Here is a 23,096-nt window from a genome sequence, read left to right on the forward strand (position 1 = left end):
CCCCTACAACTCATCCAGAATGCGCAGCCCGTCTGGTGTTCAACCTTCCCAAGTTCTCTCACGTCACCCCGCTCCTCCGCACACTCCACTGGCTTCCAGTTGAAGCTCGCATCTGCTACAAGACCATGGTGCTTGCCTACGGAGCTGTGAGGGGAACGGCACCTCCTTACCTTCAGGCTGTGATCAGTCCCTACACCCAAACGAGGGCATTGCGTTCATCCACCTCTGGCCTGCTGGCCCCCTACCTCTGCGGAAGCTACAGTTCCCGCTCAGCCCAGTCAAAACTGTTCGCTGCTCTGGCACCCCAATGGTGGAACAAGCTCCCTCACGACGCCAGGACAGCGGAGTCACTCACCACCTTCTTGAGACACTTGAAACCCCACCTCTTTAAGGGAATACCTGGGATAGGATAAAGTAATCCTTCTACCCCCTTACCCCACCCCAAATTTTTTTTATAATAATAATACATATTGTAAAGTGGTTATCCCACTGGCTATAAGGTGAATGCACCAATTTGTAAGTCGCTCTGGATAAGAGCGTCTGCTAAATGACGTAAATGTAAATGTAATGAATCCACTCTCTCCTGCTGTGCTATGATGTAAGGATTGCAGGCATGTGCTTTGTCAGTGGCTGTGTAGTAGGGTTCAGACAGGAGTTGATGGACAGTCGGAAGAGCGAATGAAATGGTAGGAGGGACATCCCAGCTCCAAATGGTTTCAGATTTCACATCCTACTTCACACAACATATACTACCGTGTTGGTGGGAACCAGGGATATCGCTCAATGCTAGCCATTTCGATGTACAGTGTCCACAGATCGATTTATAAGCACAAATGTTGGTTGGAACCGGTCAGAAACACGCAGGTTCCCTAAACAGGGGTCTTAACATCTAAGAGGTTTTAAGGAGAAGAGGGATCAGCCACATCAACCATAGTAATAGCCTCAGAATCAAGGAGAGGACATTGACACAGGGGAGGACAAAGAGGAAAGACGACAATTGGATAATTTTCAAGTTGCATAAAAGCAAATAAGCAATGATGACAATTACACCTACAAAAGGCAAGGTGGCGCTATAATCATATTGATTACATACCTATCCAATCCTTTAGGATCTACATGGTGGGTAGTGGCTAGGGGTTGGTTCTGGACCGGCCTCATCTTTGACAACAAAAAACATTATTACCATTATATTACCAATATCCTGTATTTGGTATAGTTACTATTCAGTGACAGTATGTTATCCCCTGCCTTGTCTCATTCACCATCATTGTGTCTTGGAGAGGCCTGTCAGCCTTTACACACACACTGAATGGACAGGACCTGTTTCACCATCAGAAGTAACTTGCTGGCATGTGAATCAATCAATTACACTACATTATTAGGAGAAGTAATTGATTGATTGTGGGACATCGTTTTCTAAGTTTTATTTTAATTTATTAAGTGTGTGTGTGCGTGCATGCATGTGTGCACATGAATTTTGCTATTGCAGGAGAAAGTAACTACTCTGGGATACTGAGTTTATTTACTGTAGCATGACACCCACACCTTGATGAATGTAGGTTATCTTTACCTGTATGTAACATGATCCCTCTGGAACTCCCGGACAGCCTCTCTCTGAAGAGAGAGGAGCTTTAGTAGCAGGAACAATAAGTTACCTGAAACAGAAAGGGAAGCTATGATGATGATGATGATGATGATGATGACAACCATAGTCAGCCTCTATTGAGACATTTAACAAACCATAATGTCCTGAATTTAAAATGATAGTGGCTATTGGCTTTGATTGGGTTCTACAACCTTCCCATAACATTTCCTACAGGTTTCATGATGGATCTATTCAAAGTCATGTTCTCAATTTGTTCTCAGAACATTAAGAAACAACGTTCTTCTGGGGAAATTTCAGTACTTCAGCATAACATTTTCTACCGGTTTCGTCATGGTTCTATTTAAAGTCTTGTTCTCAGAACATTAAGAAAACGTTTAATAAAACTAAAAGAAAACATTAGTAATGTTCAAAGAACATTCTAAGGATGTTATTTTAAAAACATATACATTCCGTTCTCAGCATCAACAAAACTCTCTCTATCCTCTATCTTGTTAAGTGTGTTCAGGTGTGTATGCCGTGCCCAATAATCGGCCTCTCCTGATCATAATGTCCTTGTTTCCTTAGAAATAGGGTCTGTTTGAATGGACTAAAATGAACAGCTTTGTATGAGTAAAAAAACATGGCATGGTAGCTCCATCCTGGTGGCGAGGTGGACTAATTCCATGGATAGAGAGCAGAAGATCATATGTTTGAATCTCACTGACGCCATGCCACAATAAAAAATGTGTTTGCATGATTAATGCAAATGCTTTGCCATGTGTCTTATCTTCAAATAACCTATTATTTCCGATCTCAGAACGTTAATAAATCCTCCCAGCATAACTTTCAGGGAACTATATAAAAACATTCTCAGAACCTTCCCTGCAACCTAAAAATGAACATTCCAAGAACAGGCAAAATGTTTTCAGAATGTTTAGAAACTTTTGGCTTTGTTACCAGAATCAATGGGAAACCAAAACGTAGGTTCCCACAACTTCCAAGGAACCAGTTGTGCTATCTGGGCTAACAGCCATAGCAGCAATACTGTAGCAGGGCCTTATTCACAGTGGACATTGCACCAGGCAAAGATATTTATCCTATGCTAACCAACAGATTTTGACCAAAACATTCCCCTCGTCTGGAGTTACCAGTTAAATAACATGTTACCACTGTATAGGTACTGTGATAATTTTCTTTCTGTTGGTCGATTTAGTTGTGAATGTTTGTTGTTCTTATGTTTTGATATTGAGGAGAAAAAGTACTGCCATAATAGCACTGGATCATTCCACATTATACTGTGAACATTAAATACTTTAACTTTACTAGTCTTTGTATGCTTCTACTTCACGTTGCCTGCTCAACCCCAACCCAAACCTCTCAGTTTCCACCTCTTAACATTTTGATCAGTGAGTAGGTCTAGTCAATAATATGCCTGGTCTCCAAGGTAACACTGCACCAGTCTTGAAAGCTATCTGGTGCATTACAGAGGCTGAATGACATTAAGAGGAAATTATAGGGTGTGTGTGTGTGTTGTGTGTATGTGTGGCTTTTTGTGTGTGTGTATGTGTGTGTGTGTGTGTGTGTGTGGTATCAGAGGCCATTGAGGCCCTACAGCATGCTGTGTTGTGATGACAAACTGAAAGGCAGAACACACAGGGTCCTCCTACAGAACATTACATTGCACACCGGGTCCTCCTACAGCACAGGAGTGTGTTTTCACGTCAGAGACCAAATCAACATCTGTACCGTGACCTCTGGGACAGTAGAAAAGACAGCAACCCTGAAACAGCAAGGTAATCAATTATCAACCTATTAATCAAACAATTCATGAATCAATGAATACATTCACCAATCAACGTTTTTGGCTGTAAACTCTACAAAAACAAGACAACATATGCAAAGATCAATCAAAAAGGCACTTCAAATGACATAATTTCAGATCCGGTCCAGGGTTCTCCAAGCAGTGAGGTGTCCATCCCCTGCAGTGTCTCTCAGTCTGACCTCCTGACCTTTAACCTCACCTGGAGGTTCAACCAGATAGACACCATCCTCAACTCTACCTACACTAAGGGCACATCTCAGATGTACATTGACGACCAGTGGAAGGAGCAGGTTCAGAGTTTGTCTGACTCTGGCAGCCTTCAGCTCCACAAGCTAACCATGGTCCACCAGGGAATCGACAGCTGTGAACTCTCTACTGCCAGAGACACACACCTGGTCCTCACCTACCTGGAGATCACACCTGATAAACCATCTGATGGTACAAAGTTTACTTTTACTATTTACCCTCACTGTAAGTCACAGGATCACATTCAACAATAAAACTGCAACTCTGTATTTTCTCCTTCAGTTTCAGATGGACTGAATCCAGGTTCAATCACTGGTATAACAATAGCAGCAGTAGCAGCAGTGATTATAGCAGCAGTGATATGTTACCTGCTGAGAGGTAAGTTATGATGATGATGACATCATAATCTGTTGAAACATTTAACACAACCACCTCCTGTTGGACAGAGAGGAGGGTTACATTGGTGGCTTTTGATGAACAGCTTTCAGTTTCTGCTATTTTGCTGTCTCCCATCTCAAGGTTTTCTGCCCAAATGCAAAAAAGTAACACGGTCATCTGAAAAGGGAGAGTCACTCTCTGCCACAGGTTGACGTCCATGGAATATTCATGTCCTAATGGTTACATGCATTTACTCATACTAGCTGTTTGTGTGTCTGAATCCTGCTAACTCACCCTAAACTCACCTATCCCTCTCCAGCAAATACAAATGGTCAAAATGAAAACGTTGAGAGTGGAATACCACTTCAGAATGGAGAAGAAAGAGAGGAAGATATAGAAAGACAAGAACAAGAACAAGGTCAAGGAGAAGAGGGGTCAGCCACATCAACCATAGTAAAGCCTCAGACAGAAGGAGAGGACATTGTTCCTGATTAAGACAAAAGGACATTCTAGAAGTCTCTCTGGTGTGGTCAGCCACATCAACCATAGTAAAGCCTCAGAATTAACAATAAGAAAACTTTCCATAAAAAACACAAAACATTAGTAACGTTCAAAGAACGTTCTCAGAATGTTATTTAAAAACATATACATTCCGTTCTCCGCATCAACAAAACTCTCTCTATCCTCTATCTTGTTAAATGTGATCAGGTATGTTGGCTGCGCCCACTAATTGGCCTCACCTGATCTTAATGAGTGCTTGTTTCCATTGAAATAGGGTTTGTTTGAATAGACAAAAATGTACAGCTTTGTATGAGTTACAGTTTTTTCCAACTGCTTACACACAAAATCTTTTCATGTCACACGATTTTTGAACCTCTCACTCAAAGTGCAAAACTACACACCAAATCTCCAAAACCATAAGCTATTTCTCAGCCTTTGACTCAGTTGTCAATTGCATAAAACACTTTTTTCAAAACACTACACACAATTCTCTACCTAAAACACAAAAATCTAACTAGAAGTGACTTGCTTTCCTTTTCCAAACACAACCAATCAAAATGCTACACTTATTCACCAGGTCACACACACACTCCACACATGTGCAAACACTAATTGCTTAACTGATCACTAACCAATCACTGCTTTACTGTAGTATAGGCCTATAAATAGGTCAAAGGTCAGTTTACCTGTTTTGAACAATGGATGCCAACAATGGACAGCGAGCAAGAGGAGTAGGAGTAGGAGTAGGAGTAGGAGTAGGAGTAGGAGTAGGAGTAGGAGTAGGAGTAGGAGTAGGAGGGAGAGGCAGGGGACAACAACGAGGACAAAGATGAAGAGTTGGAGTAGGAGGAAGAAGAGGACGAGGGCAAAGAAGAGAAGGAAGGAGAACCATCTCTGAGATTAGGGCAACACTTGTTGATCATGTGATCAACCACGGTTTGACCATGAGAGAGGCTGGACTGAGAGTCCAGCCCAACTTGAGTCGATTTACAGTGGCGTCCATAAAATCGAACCTTCAGAAATGAGAACAGGTATGCATCTAATGACTATTTTAGCATTAGAGTAATGTACTGTAAAATACGTATGACTGCATAGTATTGCATAAACATTTGTAACTCTAAGCCATCCATTTACTGCACTGCATTGAATGAATGAGGTTGGTTATCATGCTGTACTACCTTTTTTTGTACATTGTTTACAGTTCCTATGCTGAACACATACTGTGTTTGAATTATGTACAGAGTGGAAAGGCAAAGACATCATGGAGGATGAGGACGCTTGTTTACAGATGTACAAGAGACTGCAATTATAAATATTGTTTTGACCAACAATGCAATTAGGATTCGAGAGATAAGAGAGCATATCTTGAATAATGACACCATATTTAACAACATCAGTGCTGTAAGCCTGTCAACCATACAACGCATCCTCCAACGGCACCAAGTGACGATGAAACAACTTTACAAGGTGCCATCTGAGAGAAACTCTGACAGAGTCAAGAATCTGTGACATGACTTTGTAGAGGTATGTATGCAACACTACTTCCAGTACTTCAGACATACCATATTTACTCATCTGTATATCCTTTTGTCTGTTACAGAGAGTATTGGAGATGGATGCCCATGTAATTCGCCATGAATTTATTTATGTGGATGAGGTTGGCTTCAACCTCACCAAAACCAGGTGCCCACGGAAGAAATGTAATATGACAGAGGGCAATTACCAATGTCCCTGGACAGCGTGGGGGTAATATAACTATGTGTGCTGCCATCACTCAAAACGGGGTCCTCCATCACAATGCCACACTGGGTCCGTACAACACCGGCCATATGCTCACTTTTCTGGATGCAATTTACACAATGCTTGTCCCTGATCCAGATTAGGAGCCTGCTAGATTTGTGGTTATATGGGACAATGTTAGTTTTCACTGGGCTGTTCTGGTCCAAAACTGGTTTGCCACCCATCCACAATTTGTAGTTTTGTACCTACCCCCATATTCACCTTTTCTAAATTTAAATTTACATTTACGTCATTTAGCAGACGCTCTTATCCAGAGCGACTTACAGTTAGTGAATACATATTTTTTTTATACTGGCCCCCCGTGGAATCGAACCCACAACCCTGGCATTGCAAACACCATGCTCTATCAACTGAGCTACATCCCTGCCGGCCATTCCCTCCCCTACCCTGGACGACGCTGGGCCAATTGTGCGCCGCCCATGAGTCTCCCGGTCGCGGCCGGCTGCGACAGAGCCTGGATTCGAACCAGGATCTCTAGTGGCACAGTTAGCACTGCGATGCAGTGCCTTAGACCAAGGAATTATTCTCAGCCTGGCGCTGGAAAGTGTATGATCGCCAACCCTATGCCCACATGCCGCTTCTCCAGGCAATGGAGGACGCATGTGGGGACATAGAGGTTGCCTCTGTCCAAGGTTGGATATGCCATGCTAGGAGATACTTCCCTCGATGTTTGGCAAGAGAAAACATATCTTGTGATGTGGACAAAGTATTGTGGCCAGACCCAGCCCGGAGAAGAGATGAAGCGTAGCTTAGCACTGGTGACTGCCCCCCCTACCAATTCCTGGACTGCCCCCCGGGACCCCACACACACAATTGTGTTCTTTACTGTATTCTAAAGAATATACTTTTGGTTTACATATGTTTATGGTTTTGTTGTGTGCTACTGTATACAACAGTAATGTTTGGCCTAATAAATATTTTCTGTTTCTACATTGCATTGGTGTTTACAGTGTACTTGTTACCCCTCTCAGCAGATTACTTTCACTGTAGAACATTGTATTGAAATGTAGATGTAAGCCTATGAAAGAGCTTTAGATTTAGAACAACGGTGTTTACATGGTATATCCAAAAATTTACTATTATGAAAGATGTGTTTGCCATTTGATGCAAATGCTTCATTCTGACATGTGTTTATGGCATTTTGAATGCAGTGTTACATTTTGAAGGAGATGTGAGGCATTTTGCATTTTGTGTGTGCAGTTTGGGGAATTGTGTGTAGAGTTTTGAAAAAAGACATGGTTTTGAAAACGTGTGTAAGCAGTTGGAAAAAACTGTAATAGAAATATGGCTTGGTAGCTCCATCCTGGAGGCTCAGTGGACTAATTCCAGAGCAGAAGATCATAGGTTTGAATCTGAATGACACCACACCACAATAAAAAAATGAATGTGTTTGCATGAATAACACCTAAGCAAATGAATTTCAATGTGTCCTATCTGTGCTTGGTATTCACACTGAACACATATACAAGCACATCTCTTCTTCTTTACAAAAACAACAGTGTGTCAGTTGTAAATAAAAGCACACAAGTAAATATGAACATATGTCAGAAACAATCAAGTTAGTCCAAATTGTCTTTAGTAAAGCACACAAAATAACACACAATCTAGGGAAAAGTAAACAGTCTAGTTAGCTAACTGATCGTCACACATATTGAACCCAGGCCGTCAAACCCAGAGTGACAGAGCCTCATTGGAAACACAACAAGTGGTTTTGACTGGCTGTAGAATGGCCTTTATAGAGTAGGATTGGGTGTAGTGTGTGTGTGTGTGTGTGTGTGTGCATATCACATAGTGTGTATCAGATGTAATGTGTGTTTTCCTCCAGCACTAAACCAATAGGTGATATATAACACCATGATTAATGTTATGAAGTCAACCAGCCTCTGAATAAAGGAGGGGAGGAAGACAGAAGCACACAAGTACCCGCTCCTGCAGGTTCATGCTCTACAACATTCGGAGAGTACGACCCTGCCTTACAGGAAGCGGCACAGGTCCTAATCCAGGCACTTGTCATCTCCCGTCTGGACTACTGCAACTCGCTGTTGGCTGGCCTCCCTGCCTGTGCCATTAAACCCCTACAACTCATCCAGAATGCCGCAGCCCGTCTGGTGTTCAACCTTCCCAAGTTCTCTCACGTCACCCCCTCCTCCGCACACTCCACTGGCTTCCAGTTGAAGCTCGCATCCGCTACAAGACCATGGTGCTTGCCTATGGAGCAGTGAGGGGGAACGGCACCTCTGTACCTTCAGGCTCTGATCAGTCCCTACACCCAAACGAGGGCATTGCGCTCATCCACCTCTGGCCTGCTGGCTCCCTTCCTCTGCGGAAGCATAGTTCCCGCTCAGCCCAGTCAAAACTGTTCGCTGCTCTGGCACCCCAATGGTGGAACAAGCTCCCTCACGACGCCAGGACAGCGGAGTCACTCACCACCTTCCGGAGACATTTGAAACCCCACCTCTTTAAGGAATACCTGGGATAGGATAAAGGAATCCTTCTACCCCCAATTGTAAAGTGGTTATCCCACTGGCTATAGGGTGAACGCACCAATTTGTGAGTCGCTCTGGCTAAGAGCGTCTGCTAAATGACGTTAATGTGCCCTTGAGCAAGGCACTTAACCCTAATTGCTCCTGTAAGTCGCTCTGGATAAGAGCGTCTGCTAAATGACTAAAATGTAAATGTAAAAATGTAAGTAGCAGAGGGTGATGCAATGACAGAACATGGAGGACAGTTACAGTACGGGGCCATTCACACACCGCTGGACCAAACTCCCCAAAGAAGACATCCATTGTGGGTGTGACGTCCCAGCGTCTAAGATAGATCCAATGGAGATGACTGGGCAGGAAGTGTATCAGAGTTCTATAGGAATTGGTAATGGTCTGAGTTAGGAGGGCCAGCAGACAAGGATTCACACACACCTTGCGTAAGTACGTGTTAGTGGGACTAGGGCCCCATCTACTGGCATTCATGTGTATTACACCTTAAAAAACTGTTGTTTGGATCCTGGATGCGGATACGACAAGCAGCGTTCCGTGCTGTATACTCGTACTATATTCTGCACAATGCAATAAGATAGGGAGGAGTTTGTATCCACGACGATAACCCTGGTGTCTGGTCTCCGTGGAGATGGCCAGAGTTCAGGTTTTCATTACATTAAGGGATCTGGTGTTGGTAGTGATTCTGCTATGGACTGCCACACCCACAGATGGGGGAGGTGAGCAACAACCATCATTACAGTCGGTCTTAGTTGACCTGTCTTTACCTTCTGTCTGTCTGTCTCTGTCTCTGTCTCTGTCTGTCTCAAAAAAACTAAATTCCAAAATGATCGCTAGCCACTGGCGTAACAGTTTCTCTGGGCCCAACCAAGTAGACTACCGGTCGCTGTCCATAGTGCTGAAATTGCAACATGTCTATGCGGCTGCATGCCTATAGAATCGATGATAGGCTTTTTAAAGGTGCCAGGACATGGCTTTGCTTTAGCTAGTGGTTTACTTCCTGTGATAAAGTTTTAAAATGACTAGAACTATTCAAAACAGAGGTCATAATGATGTCATTAAACCAATAGAGTCATTCCAATGATAATCAGATGACAATGAAACAATTTAGCTGAAATCTAACATGGTCAAAAGCTTCAGGGAAGAATGCAGTTGTAAAAATATAGTTTGCATGTTTGTAAATGTGTAAAACAAAACATTGCAATCAACTATCCAAGCAGCTAATGGCTCAAATCTCTCTGGTGTAATCAATTAGTCAAGATAGGAACAAAATAATGCCTCTTAACACTAGACAACTGGCATGATCAGGGATCATGAACAATTTCTTGAAAAATGCAAGTAAATCCAGATTATAGACAGACATGTCTTCTTTGCCTTACAAATACTATCTTATTTAAACTTGATTGCTAGAACGGGCTGCTTGTATTGCTTCTGTGATGAGAGAAAAGTGAGAGACAAACACAGTCTGAACTTGAGCCCTTGTAAGAGGCAAGAGAAATGACAAAACTTAATCTGGTTTTTCATCCTCAACTTTCTGTAGCTTTTTCCAGCCAGCCTTCTTAGCCTGCAGCCTCTCTTGCCTCTGCAGCAGCCTCTTCTTGGTATGAAATGTTGAAAACGTAGTAGCATTTGAACAATGCTGCCAGGCCAGACAGGAAAGTGGCCTGTGTCCCCTCACTTATGACTTGGCCTTCCATGTTGACCATCCAGGGTCCACTGGTCAGAGTTTCAACTGAAACCAAAGATCAATAACCGTTAAACATTTACAATAAACATCTACTGAAATAAGTGCTTCTCTACCTAAACCAACATCAGTTAAGATTGTGCTGAGGTACAACAAAGATTACATTCAAAGTGCTTGTCACTGTGAGTGAGTGAGTGAGTGAGTGAGTGAGTGAGTGAGTGAGTGAGTGAGTGAGTGAGTGAGTGAGTGAGTGAGTGAGTGAGTGAGTGAGTGAGTGAGTGCAAGAGGGAAAGAATACATACCCAGCTCCCAGGTAGGGTCTGACTCCCAGGTAGGGTCTGACTCCCAGGTATGGTCTGACTCCCAGGTAGGGTCTGACTCCCAGGTAGGGTCTGACTCCCAGGTAGGGTCTGACTCCCAGGTAGGGTCTGACTCCCAGGTAGGGTCTGACTCCCAGGTAGGGTCTGACTCCCAGGTAGGGTCTGACTCCCAGGTAGGGTCCGACTCCCAGGTAGGGTCTGACTCCCAGGTAGGGTCCGACTCCCAGGTAGGGTCCGACTCCCAGGTAGGGTCCGACTCCCAGGTAGGGTCTGACTCCCAGGTAGGGTCCGACTCCCAGGTAGGGTCCGACTCCCAGGTAGGGTCTGACTCCCAGGTAGGGTCCGACTCCCAGGTAGGGTCTGACTCCCAGGTAGGGTCCGACTCCCAGGTAGGGTCCGACTCCCAGGTAGGGTCTGACTCCCAGGTAGGGTCTGACTCCCAGGTAGGGTCTGACTCCCAGGTAGGGTCCGACTCCCAGGTAGGGTCCGACTCCCAGGTAGGGTCTGACTCCCAGGTAGGGTCCGACTCCCAGGTAGGGTCCGACTCCCAGGTAGGGTCTGACTCCCAGGTAGGGTCCGACTCCCAGGTAGGGTCCGACTCCCAGGTAGGGTCTGACTCCCAGGTAGGGTCCGACTCCCAGGTAGGGTCTATGGGAGTGACCTACTGAGTAAAGTATTTGTCATCATTCAATTTCAGCGAATCACACGACTGCGAGGCAAGACACATATGGAAGACACATACGGTGGACGGTTAGGGGCAAGAGGTTGTGAGAGATGATTGGTTGGTAGATTAAGCCTATTATACCAATGCCTATTCGTCAGGAGTTTCTCCCGGTATTTCTATTTGCTAACGAAGGCCAAGTTTGACATGTTGGTCCAGCAGACCCTTTGCACATTTGGGCGGAAGTGTCTGGGAACGAGATTACACTGTTCACAACCAATGCATTGATACAACTGTAATTTATACGTGTCACGCCCTGGCTCTGGGACTCTGTTATGTTGAGCCAGGGTGTGTAGTTTCTATGTGTTTGTGTTCTAGGTTCTTTATCTAGCTCATGTGTTTCTGTGTTGGCCGGGGTGGTTCTCAATCAGAGGCAACGAGTGTCAGCTGTTGCTTGTTGTCTCTGATTGGGAACCATACTTAGGCTGCCTGTTTTCCACAGTGTTTTGTGGGATCGTGTTCCGTGTTGGTTTTGTGTTGTAAACCAAGGACTTCACGTATCGTTTTGTTGTTTTGTTCGTGTGGGTGAATATAAATAAAAGTATGTTCGCATATCACGCTGCGCCTTGGTCCACTGTGTTTGACGATCGTGACAGAAGATCCCACCTCGACTGGGTCAAGCAGCGTGAGGAGGAGAGAGGTTGGACTTGGGAGCAGAGGATGGAGAGTCTGGCGAGAGCCATGGAGGCCATATCCACGGGGGAGAGACAAGCCCAATACATTTTTAGGGGGGGGCTCACACCGTGGACGACGGGGCTGCTGGAGGCAGATAAGGGGCGAGTTAGTGGACGAGGAGAGAAGGCCACTGGGTTACGGGAGCCATTGGCGAGTAGAGGGAAGGAAAATGTAGAGGCACGGCGAGAGGTACTGAGGTGTGTTGCCAGTCTGGTCCGGCCCGTTCCTGTTCCCCGGGTAAGGCCAGTGGTGTGTGTTCCCAGTGCGGTTCGGCCTGTTCCTGTCCCTCGCACCAAGCCTGTGATGCGCGTCGCCAGCCCGGTCCGGCCTGTTCCTGCCTCTCGCACCAAGCCAATGGTGCGCGTCGCCAGCCCGGCCCGGCCTGTTCCTACTCCCCACACCAAGCCAATGGTGCGCGTCGCCAGCCCGGCCCGGCCTGTTCCTGCTCCCCGCACCAAGCCAATGTTGCGCGTCGCCAGCCCGGCCCGGCCTGTTCCTGCTACCCGCACCAAGCCAGGGGTGCGCGTCGCCAGCCCGGCCCGGCCTGTTTCTGCCAATGGTGTGCGGCGCCAGCCCGGTCCGGCCCGTTCCTGCTCCCCGCACCAAGCCAGGGGTGCGCGTCGTCAGCCCGGTCTTGCCCATTCCTGCTCCCCGCACCAAGCCTGTGGTGCGCATCGTCAGCCCGGTCCGGCCCGTTCCTGCTCCCCGCACCAAGCCTGCGGTGCGCGTCGTCAGTCCGGCACAGCCCGTGCCTGGGTCACCGGTGCCTGGTCTTTTGAACTCCGCTGTGCCTCCCTCGCATATTCGCCCCGTTGTCATACCCCTGCCCTCTCATGTCCATGATGGCGATGCCATGTTTCTGTAGTTTTGAGATGAGCAACTCGGTCATGCCCGCACCCATTGCGTCAAGCAGTTCACTAAACTCCAGGAAGTGCTCTCTCGTGCGCACTGACCCATCATCCTCGGTTGAAACAAAACGCGCCGCCATGGTCATCTGCTCTGTTTTGCTCTTGTCTGGTGTGCAGTCCAAAATTATAGAAAAATATTTGGCTGCTTTTAGATCACTGCACACTGTCTGCTGGATCTCTTGTGCCAGCATGTCAATGATTTCGTTCTGGATTATTTTACCGAGGTAGTGCACATGTATTTCTTTGGACTGTACTCTCCTTACATGCTCCTTCATGACTCCATCAAAGATACCCAGCATTTCCACAAACTTGAGAAAGTTCCTATTATTTGGCTCGTTCAGCCTATCGGTGGTCCCACGTAACGCAATGTTCTGGGTGGCCATTACGCGTATCAGGGCTATGAGCCTCTGCATCACCTGCTGCCAGTGGAGAGGCTCTCCGTCAATAGCCCGTTGGGCTTGGGCATCGATAGTTTGCTTGGACACCAGCCTGATCTCCAGCTCCTTCCACCTTTAGAAACTATCTAGGTGGTCATGCGACTTCTCATGCGAGCTGAGGAGGTGGCACAGATTCTTCCAGTTCCTGGTTCCATCCCTGACCAGCGCAGATTTGCACTCCTGTGAAAAAAGCTTGCAGCAAAAACAGAAGGCTGCATCTTTTTGCTTGGAATAGACAAGCCATGGTCTCTCCACTCAATCCCCGTTCGCCATCCTCCTATTGTAGTGGGCAACCGAAAACTTTCGTTGCCCCTCATCTCTTGGGAAATTCCCCTCTTTATCCTGATGTGGCCCAGCCTGCACTAACATATCCCGTAAAGATCCATTCTTATATTTTGGCTACTCACCGGGATCTTTTATGTTTTTTGTCTGGGAGTTGGATTTAGCAGCAGCACCACCACTGTCATCGGGGACGGGGAGCGACGAATCTGAGTCCGGGTCCAACATAGCATTGTTTTGAGTGTGGCTAGGCCTGTTCTTGTCCAGCCAGAGAGCTGTCATCATCAGTGGAAGTGCATGGCTCGGACTCCTCCGGTTTGCTCTTCGCTGCTAGATTCAGCGAACGGGGACTCGTTCTCAGCGAATGAATGTCCTCGGAGGCTTGTCATTCTCCACACGGGCTGATGGACATTGCTGCACGCTGATACATTTCAGCAGCGAATTTCTTTGGTGCCTCTTTTCTCATTCGTTTTTTTAAATATTCGCTTCCTGATCGTTTTTGTCTCTTAGACATGGTAGCAAATTGTTTCAAATCTATATAGCTTACTTTTAGCTAAAATTATATCCACTAGTAGTAGCTAGCTAACATCAACAGGCTAGGTTAGGCTATTGCCTTAATCACTAATCGGCTTCATCATAAACAAAACAATCATTTAACTGGCAGATTCCTTTTTATTAATGTTTCACAATTGGATAATCCCATATAAACACACACATCACCATAGCTACCAAGATAGTGGGAGTGAATTTCGGGAGGAACAGGAATGGGGTGAGGGCGGGAACTGCAGCAACGCCATGAGCTGGTGGCTAGGGTGCGGTCGGCGGTGTAGCAGCCGAACAGGGGCGCCGGAGGGCGGCAGACAATTGTCAAAATGCTGCCCCAAATTCAAGTGCCGCTAGCCAGAGATTGAACCTTTTGTAGCGTTTTTGATGTGGCACTGCAACATTCACGTAGGCGAGCAAGGTCGATGACGCGAAAGAGTAAGAATGGCGCTGCTAAGATCAGAGAATCGTCTCCTTTGTATACACCTTCGTTCGAGGAGTACATACAGTGCGTTCGGAAAGTATTCAGACCCCTTGACTTTTTCCACATTTTGTTACGTTACAACATTATTCTAAAATGGATTAAATTGTTTTTTTTCCCCCTTCACCAATCTACAAACAATACCCCATAATGACCAAGCAAAAACACGTTTTTAGAAATGTTTGCAATTTTATAAAATAAAATAAATGGAAATATCACATTTACATAAGTATTCTTACCCTTTACTCAGTACATTGTAGAAGCACCTTTTGCCTTGATTCTTCTTGGGTATGATGCTACAAGCTTGGCACATCTGTATTTGGGGAGTTTCTCCCATTCTTCTCTGCAGATCATCTCAAGCTCTGTCCGGTTGGATGGGAGCGTTACTGCTGCACAGCTATTTTCAGGTCTGTCCGGAGATGTTCGATCAGGTTCAAGTCCAGGCTCTGGCTGGGCCACTCAAGGACATTCAGAGACTTGTCCCGAAGCCACTCCTGCGTTGTCTTGGCTGTGTGCTTAGGGTTGTTGTCCTGTTGGAAGGTGAACATTCGCCCCAGTCTGAGGTCCTGAGCACTCTGGGGGAGGTTTTCATCAAGGATCTCTCTGTACTTAGCTCCGTTCATCCTCGATCCTGACTAGTCTTCCAGTCCCTGCTGCTGAAAAACATCTCAAAATCAATTTTAGAATAAGGCTGTAACGTAACAAAATGTGGAAAAAGTCGAGGGGTCTGAATACTTTCCGAATGCACTGAACAAAAATATAAATACAACATGCCACAATTTCAAAGATTTGACTGAGTTACAGTTCATATAAAGAAATCAGTCAATTGAAATCAATTCATTAGGCCCTAATCTATGGATTAACATGACCGGGAAAACAGATATGCATCTGTTGGTCACAGATACGTTAACAAAAAGGTAGGGGGGTGGATCAGAAAACCAGTCAGTATCTGGTGTGACCACCCTTTGCCTAATGCAGCACGACACATCTCCTTAACATAGACTTGATCAGGCTGTTGATTGTGGCTTGTGGAATGTTGCCCCACTCCTCTTCAATGTCTGTGCTGAAGTTGCTGGATATTGGCAGGAACCGGAACACGCTTATTGTACACGTTGATCCAGAGCATTAAAGGGTGACATGTCTGGTGAGAATGCATGCCATGGAAGAACTGGGAAATTTTTAGCTTCCAGGAAATGTGTACAGATTCTTGCGACATGGGGCCGTGCATTATCATGCTGAAACATACATCATACACGTGGTCTGCGGTTGTGAGGCTGGTTGGACGTACTGCCAAATACTCTAAAACAACGTTGGAGGTGGCTTATGCCGCTTTGGTGGACATTCCTGCAGTCAGCATGCCAATTGCACGCTCCCTCAAAACTTGAGACATCTGTGGCATTGTGTTGTGTGACAAAACTGCACAATTTAGAGTGGCCTTCTATTGTCCCCACCACAAGATGCACCTGTGTAATGATCATGCTGTTTAATTCGTTTCTTGATAAGCCACACCTGTCACGTGGATGGATTATCTTGACAAAGGAGAAATGGTCACGAACAAGGATGTAAACAAATTTGTGCAAAACATTTTAGAGAAATACGTTTTTGTGCACATGGAACATTTCTGGGATCTTTTATTTCAGCTCATGAAACATGGGACCAACACTTTACATGTTGCATTTATATTTTTGTTCAGTGTAGATTAATCATCATGTGATCAAGTGAATGACTATGAGGACTCAAGAAAGGGTCTCTGTGGTTATGTTTGAACAACTAATGGATGATCAGTGATTCAACTTAACAGACAGGACAGGCTAAGATGGTTTAACAATGTAAATGATTGCTGAATGAGTGTGGTATGATTAGAGGCATGAAGGAAGTGTAGTCATTCAGGTCTGACTGGAGTCTTTACTTAGATTGTGATTTTAGTTAGGTGCTGTGGGTGAGGAGGGGGGTGGGTGAAGGACAGAGGAGGACCACAATGACAGATTAAACTCAGGTTAATATTAACAATATTAACAATAATAACAGGTTAATAACAGGTTAATAACGCTCTGATATAAACCAAGGGCCTACTCACTTTACCAAGATATCTGACTATTGGGGAGTATAGGAGTCTGTGTTTGAATCCCATCTTGTCCAGATGCTCATTTAACGTGTGTGTTTATTCTCTTGCAGACATCCATGTAACCTGTCTGTTCTCAGAGGATTGTGTCCTGGCCTGCAGCTTCCAGCCTGGAAGTGAGGAAGTAATCCACTGGCTGAAACCAGAAGACAAGGACCTGACCGTCCACTCCTACTACTACAGTACAGATCAGCTCAAACAGCAGAGCCAGCGTTACAGAGGGAGAACAGCCCTGTTCAATGACCAGATCCCCAAAGGAAACGCTTCACTACTGCTGAGAGGACTCACACTCCAGGACCAGGGCAGATACAAGTGTTACACCAGCACTATTAAAGACAACAAGGAGTCCTTCATTAACATAGCAGTGGAGGGTACGGAATGTCTGTCTGTCTGTCTGTCTGTCTGTCTGTCTGTGATGATCACTTTATGGCTGCTCCATGTGTAATGTCTACTTTGTTGCAGCTCCAGTCCGCTTGGTGGACATACAGTTATCAGATGACATCCTCACCTGCAGTTCCACAGGTATCTACCCTGAGCCTAAACTCACCTGGTCCATTGACCCCCCCTCTGACCTTTCATTTGACCCTGGAACCATCCAGAACTCCACCAGCACCAAGGTGGATGACCGGGTCCTCTATGACATCACCAGCACAAAACAGTTTATCAGAGACCGAACCAACATCTGTACCGTGACCTCTGGGACAGTAGAAAGGACAGCGACCCTGAAACAGCAAGGTAATCAATTGATCAACCTGTTAATCAAACAATTTATAAATCAATGAATAAATTCATCAATCAATTTTTCTGGCTATAAACTCTACAAAAACAAGACAACAATGCGAGACAGTATGCAAAGAACAAGCTAAAAAGGCGCTTTCTTATGACATAATTTCAGATCCGGTCCAGGGTTCTCCAAGAAGTGAAGTGTCCATCCCCTGCAGTGTCTCTCAGTCTGACCTCCTGACCTTTAACCTCACCTGGAGGTTCAACCAGATAGACACCATCCTCACCTCCACCTACACCAAGGGTACATCTCAGATGTACATTGACGACCAGTGGAAGGAGCAGGTTCAGAGTTTGTCTGATTCTGGCAGCCTTCAGCTCCACAAGCTAACCATGGTCCACCAGGGAATCTACAGCTGTGAACTCTCTACTGCCAGAGACACTCACTTGGTCCTCACCTACCTGGAGATCACACCTGATAAACCATCTGATGGTACAAAGTTTACTTTTACTATTTACCCTCACTGTAAGTCACATGATCACATTCAACAATAAAACTGCAACTCTGTATTTTCTCCATCAGTTTCAGATGGACTGAGTCCAGGTTCAATCACTGGTATAACAATAGCAGCAGTAGCAGCAGTGATTATAGCAGCAGTGATATGTTACCTGCTGAGAGGTAAGTTATGATGATGATGACTTCATAATCTGTTGAAACATTTAACACAACCACCTCCTGATGGACAGAGAGGAGGGTTACATTGGTGGCTTTTGATGAACAGCTTTCAGATTCTGCTATTTTGCTGTCTCCCATCTCAAGGTTTTCTGCCCAAATTTAGACGTAACACGGACATCTGAAGAGTGAGTCACTCTCTGCCACAGGTTGACGTCCATGGAATATTAATGTCCTTATGGTTACATGCATTTACTCATACTAACTGTTTGTGTGTCTGAATCCTGCTAACTCACCATAAACTCACCTATCTCCCTCCAGCAAATACAAATTGTCAAAATGAAAACGTTGAGAGTGGAATACCACTTCAGAATGGAGAAGAAAGAGAGGAAGATATAGAAAGACAAGAACAAAAACAAGGTCAAGGAGAAGAGGGGTCAGCCACATCAACCATAGTAAATCCTCAGACAGAAGGAGAGGACATTGTTCCTGATTAAGACAAAAAGGCCATTCTAGAAGTCTCTCTGGTGTGTCAGTAGAGTCAAAAGTCAAGAATAATATGAGAAGAAATGTGTCAGTGTTCTACAGGATGTGGTCATGGTCTCTCTGAGAAAGAGGCTATGGCTATTATTGATTAGCCAATACATTGACAACCAAACCACTACTGGTTCAGACGCCAGGCACTTGTAGAGACCTGAAAGAATTCAATAACTATAACCAATTATGAAAACTTAACCTACAGAAGACCAGGTGGAGCTATAATCATATTCCTATAGGATCTACATGGATTGCCTAGCAGGGGGGCAGCGGCTAGGGGTTGGTTCTGGACCGGCCACATCTTTCACAACGAAAAGCAATTTGTTTTGCAAATCAAATGTGAATTTAGCAATGTCTGTATTCAGTATAGTTACTATTCAGTGACAGTATGTTATCCCCTGCCTTGTCTCATTCACCATCATTGTGTCTTGGAGAGGCCTGTCAGCCTTTACACACACTGAATGGACAGGACCTGTTTCACCATCAGAAGTAACTTGCTGGCATGTGAATCAATCAATTACACTACATTATTAGGAGAAGTAATTGATTGATTGTGGGACATAGTTTTTTAAGTTTTATTTTAATTTATTAAGTGTGTGTGTGCGTGCATGCATGTGTGCACATTAATTTTGCTATTGCAGGAGAAAGTAACTACTCTGGGATACTTAGTTTTTTTACTGTAGCATGACACCCACACCTTGATGAATGTAGGTTATCTTTACCTGTATGTAACATGATCCCTCTGGAACTCCCGGACAGCCTCTCTCTGAAGAGAGAGGAGCTATAGTAGCAGGAACAATAAGTTACCTGAAACAGAAAGGGAAGCTATGATGATGATGATGATGATGATGACAACCATAGTCAGCCTCTATTGAGACATTTAACAAACCATAATGTCCTGAATTTTATAATGATAGTGGCTATTGGCTTTGATTGGGTTCTACAACCTTCCCATAACATTTCCTACAGGTTTCATGATGGATCTATTCAAAGTCATGTTCTCAATTTGTTCTCAGAACATTAAGAAACAACATTCTTCTGGGGAAATTTCAGTACTTCAGCATAACATTTTCTACTGGTTTCGTCATGGTTCTATTTAAAGTCTTGTTCTCAGAACATTAAGAAAACTTTTAATAAAAACTAAAAGAAAACATTAGTAATGTTCAAAGAACGTTCTAAGGATGTTATTTAAAAACATATACATTCCGTTCTCAGCATCAACAAAACTCTCTCTATCCTCTATCTTGTTAAGTGTGTTCAGGTGTGTATGCCGCGCCCAATAATCGGCCTCTCCTGATCATAATGTCCTTGTTTCCTTAGAAATAGGGTCTGTTTGAATGGACTAAAATGAACAGCTTTGTATGAGTAAAAAAAACATGGCATGGTAGCTCCATCCTGGTGGCGAGGTGGACTAATTCCATGGATAGAGAGCAGAAGATCATATGTTTGAATCTCACTGACGCCATGCCACAATAAAAAATGTGTTTGCATGATTAATGCAAATGCATTGCCATGTGTCTTATCTTCAAATAACCTATTATTTCCGATCTCAGAACGTTAATAAATCCTCCCAGCATAACTTTCAGGGAACTATATAAAAACGTTCTCAGAACCTTCCTGCAACCTAAAAATGAACATTCCAAGAACAGGCAAAATGTTTTCAGAATGTTTAGAAACTTTTGGCTTTGTTACCAGAACCAATGGGAAACCAAAAACGTAGGTTCCCACAACTTCCAAGGAACCAAATGTGCTATCTGGGCTAACTGCCATAGCAGCAATACTGTAGCAGTGCCTTATTCACAGTGGACATTGCACAAGGCAAATATATTTTTCCTATGCTAACCAAGAGATGTTGACCAAAACATTCCCCTCGTCTGGAGTTACCAGTTAAATAACATGTTACCACTGTATAGGTACTGTGATAATTTTCTTTCTGTTGGTTGATTTAGTTGTGAATGTTTGTTGTTCTTATGTTTTGATATTGAGGAGAAAAAGTACTGCCATAATAGCACTGGATCATTCCACATTATACGTGGTCCTCTGTAGCTCAGCTGGTAGAGCACGGCGCTTGTAACGCCAAGGTAGTGGGTTCGATCCCCGGGACCACCCATACACAAAAAATGTATGCACGCACGACTGTAAGTCGCTTTGGATAAAAGCGTCTGCTAAATGGCATATTATTATTATTATATTATTATTACTGTGAACATTAAATACTTTAACTTTACTAGTCTTTGTATGCTTCTACTTCACGTTGCCTGCTCAACCCCAACCCAAACCTCTCAGTTTCCACCTCTTAACATTTTGATCAGTGAGTAGGTCTAGTCAATAATATGCCTGGTCTCCAAGGCAACACTGCACCAGTCTTGAAAGCTATCTGGTGCATTACAGAGGCTGAATGACATTAAGAGGAAATTATAGGGTGTGTGTGTGTTGTGTGTATGTGTGGCTTTTTGTGTGTGTGTATGTGTATGTGTGTGTGTGTGTGTGTGTGTGTGTGTGTGGTATCAGAGGCCATTGAGGCCCTACAGCATGCTGTGTTGTGATGACAAACTGAAAGGCAGAACACACAGGGTCCTCCTACAGAACATTACATTGCACACCGGGTCCTCCTACAGCACAGGAGTGTGTTTTCACGTCAGAGACCAAATCAACATCTGTACCGTGACCTCTGGGACAGTAGAAAAGACAGCAACCCTGAAACAGCAAGGTAATCAATTATCAACCTATTAATAAAACAATTCATGAATCAATGAATAAATTCACCAATCAACGTTTTTGGCTGTAAACTCTACAAAAACAAGACAACATATGCAAAGATCAATCAAAAAAGGCACATCAAATGACATAATTTCAGATCCGGTCCAGGGTTCTCCAAGCAGTGAGGTGTCCATCCCCTGCAGTGTCTCTCAGTCTGACCTCCTGACCTTTAACCTCACCTGGAGGTTCAACCAGATAGACACCATCCTCACCTCCACCTACACTAAGGGCACATCTCAGATGTATGTTGATGACCAGTTGAAAGAGCATGTCCAGAATATGTCTGACGCTGGCAGCCTTCAGCTCCACAAGCTAACCGTGGTCCACCAGGGAATCTACAGCTGTGAACTCTCTACTGCCAGAGACACACACCTGGTCCTCACCTACCTGGAGATCACACCTGATAAACCATCTGATGGTACAAAGTTTACTTTTACTATTTACCCTCACTGTAAGTCACATGATCACATTCAACAATAAAACTGCAACTCTGTATTTTCTCCTTCAGTTTCAGATGGACTGAGTCCAGGTTCAATCACTGGTATAACAATAGCAGCAGTAGCAGCAGTGATTATAGCAGCAGTGATATGTTACCTGCTGAGAGGTAAGTTATGATGATGATGACATCATAATCTGTTGAACCATTTAACACAACCACCTCCTGATGGACAGAGAGGAGGGTTACATTGGTGGCTTTTGATGAACAGCTTTCAGTTTCTGCTATTTTGCTGTCTCCCATCTCAAGGTTTTCTGCCCAAATGCAAAAAAGTAACACGGTCATCTGAAGAGGGAGAGTCACTCTCTGCCACAGGTAGATGTCCATGGAATATTCATGTCCTAATGGTTACATGCATTTACTCATACTAGCTGTTTGTGTGTCTGAATCCTGCTAACTCACCATAAACTCACCTATCTCCCTCCAGCAAATACAAATGGTCAAAATGAAAAGGATCAGAGTGGAATACCACTTCAGAATGGAGAAGAATGAGAGGAAGCCATAGAAAGACAAGAACAAGAACAATGTCAAGGAGAAGAGGGGTCAGCCACATCAACCATAGTAAAGCCTCAGACAGAAGGAGAGGACATTGTTCCTGATTAAGACAAAAAGGACATTCTAGAAGTCTCTCTGGTGTATCAGTAGAGTCAAAAGTCAAGAATAATATGAGAAGAAATGTGTTAGTGTTCTACAGGATGTGGTCATGGTCTCTCTGAGAAAGAGGCTATGGCTATTATTGATTAGCCAATACATTGACAACCAAACCACTACTGGTTCAGACGCCAGGCACTTGTAGAGACCTGAAAGAATTCAATAACTATAACCAATTATGAAAACTTAACCTACAGAAGACCAGGTGGAGCTATAATCATATTCCTTTAGGATCTACATGGAGTGCCTAGCAGGGGGGCAG

General features: G+C 44.4%; 1 protein-coding gene across 2 annotated transcripts; it reads left to right on the forward strand.

Moving 5' to 3' along the window:
• The first annotated feature begins 9,329 nt into the window (after positions 1-9,329).
• On the forward strand, positions 9,330-20,005 carry LOC121569300 (V-set domain-containing T-cell activation inhibitor 1-like). Of its 2 annotated transcripts, XM_041880129.2 has the most exons (7): positions 9,330-9,543; positions 17,048-17,365; positions 17,457-17,729; positions 17,890-18,210; positions 18,301-18,396; positions 18,538-18,599; positions 18,712-20,005. In XM_041880129.2, exons 1-6 carry the CDS (start codon positions 9,456-9,458, stop codon positions 18,573-18,575), a joined length of 1,134 nt encoding a protein of 377 aa, XP_041736063.1. In that variant the 5' UTR covers positions 9,330-9,455; the 3' UTR covers positions 18,576-18,599; positions 18,712-20,005. The 2 variants fall into 2 exon arrangements, with proteins under 2 accessions (XP_041736063.1, XP_045074373.1); XM_045218438.1 differs by lacking the exon at positions 18,712-20,005 and having other exon boundaries at positions 18,538-18,705.
• The last annotated feature ends 3,091 nt before the right edge of the window (positions 20,006-23,096 follow it).

Source organism: Coregonus clupeaformis, unplaced genomic scaffold (genome assembly GCF_020615455.1).
Source record: "Coregonus clupeaformis isolate EN_2021a unplaced genomic scaffold, ASM2061545v1 scaf1581, whole genome shotgun sequence".
NCBI lineage: Eukaryota > Metazoa > Chordata > Actinopteri > Salmoniformes > Salmonidae > Coregonus > Coregonus clupeaformis.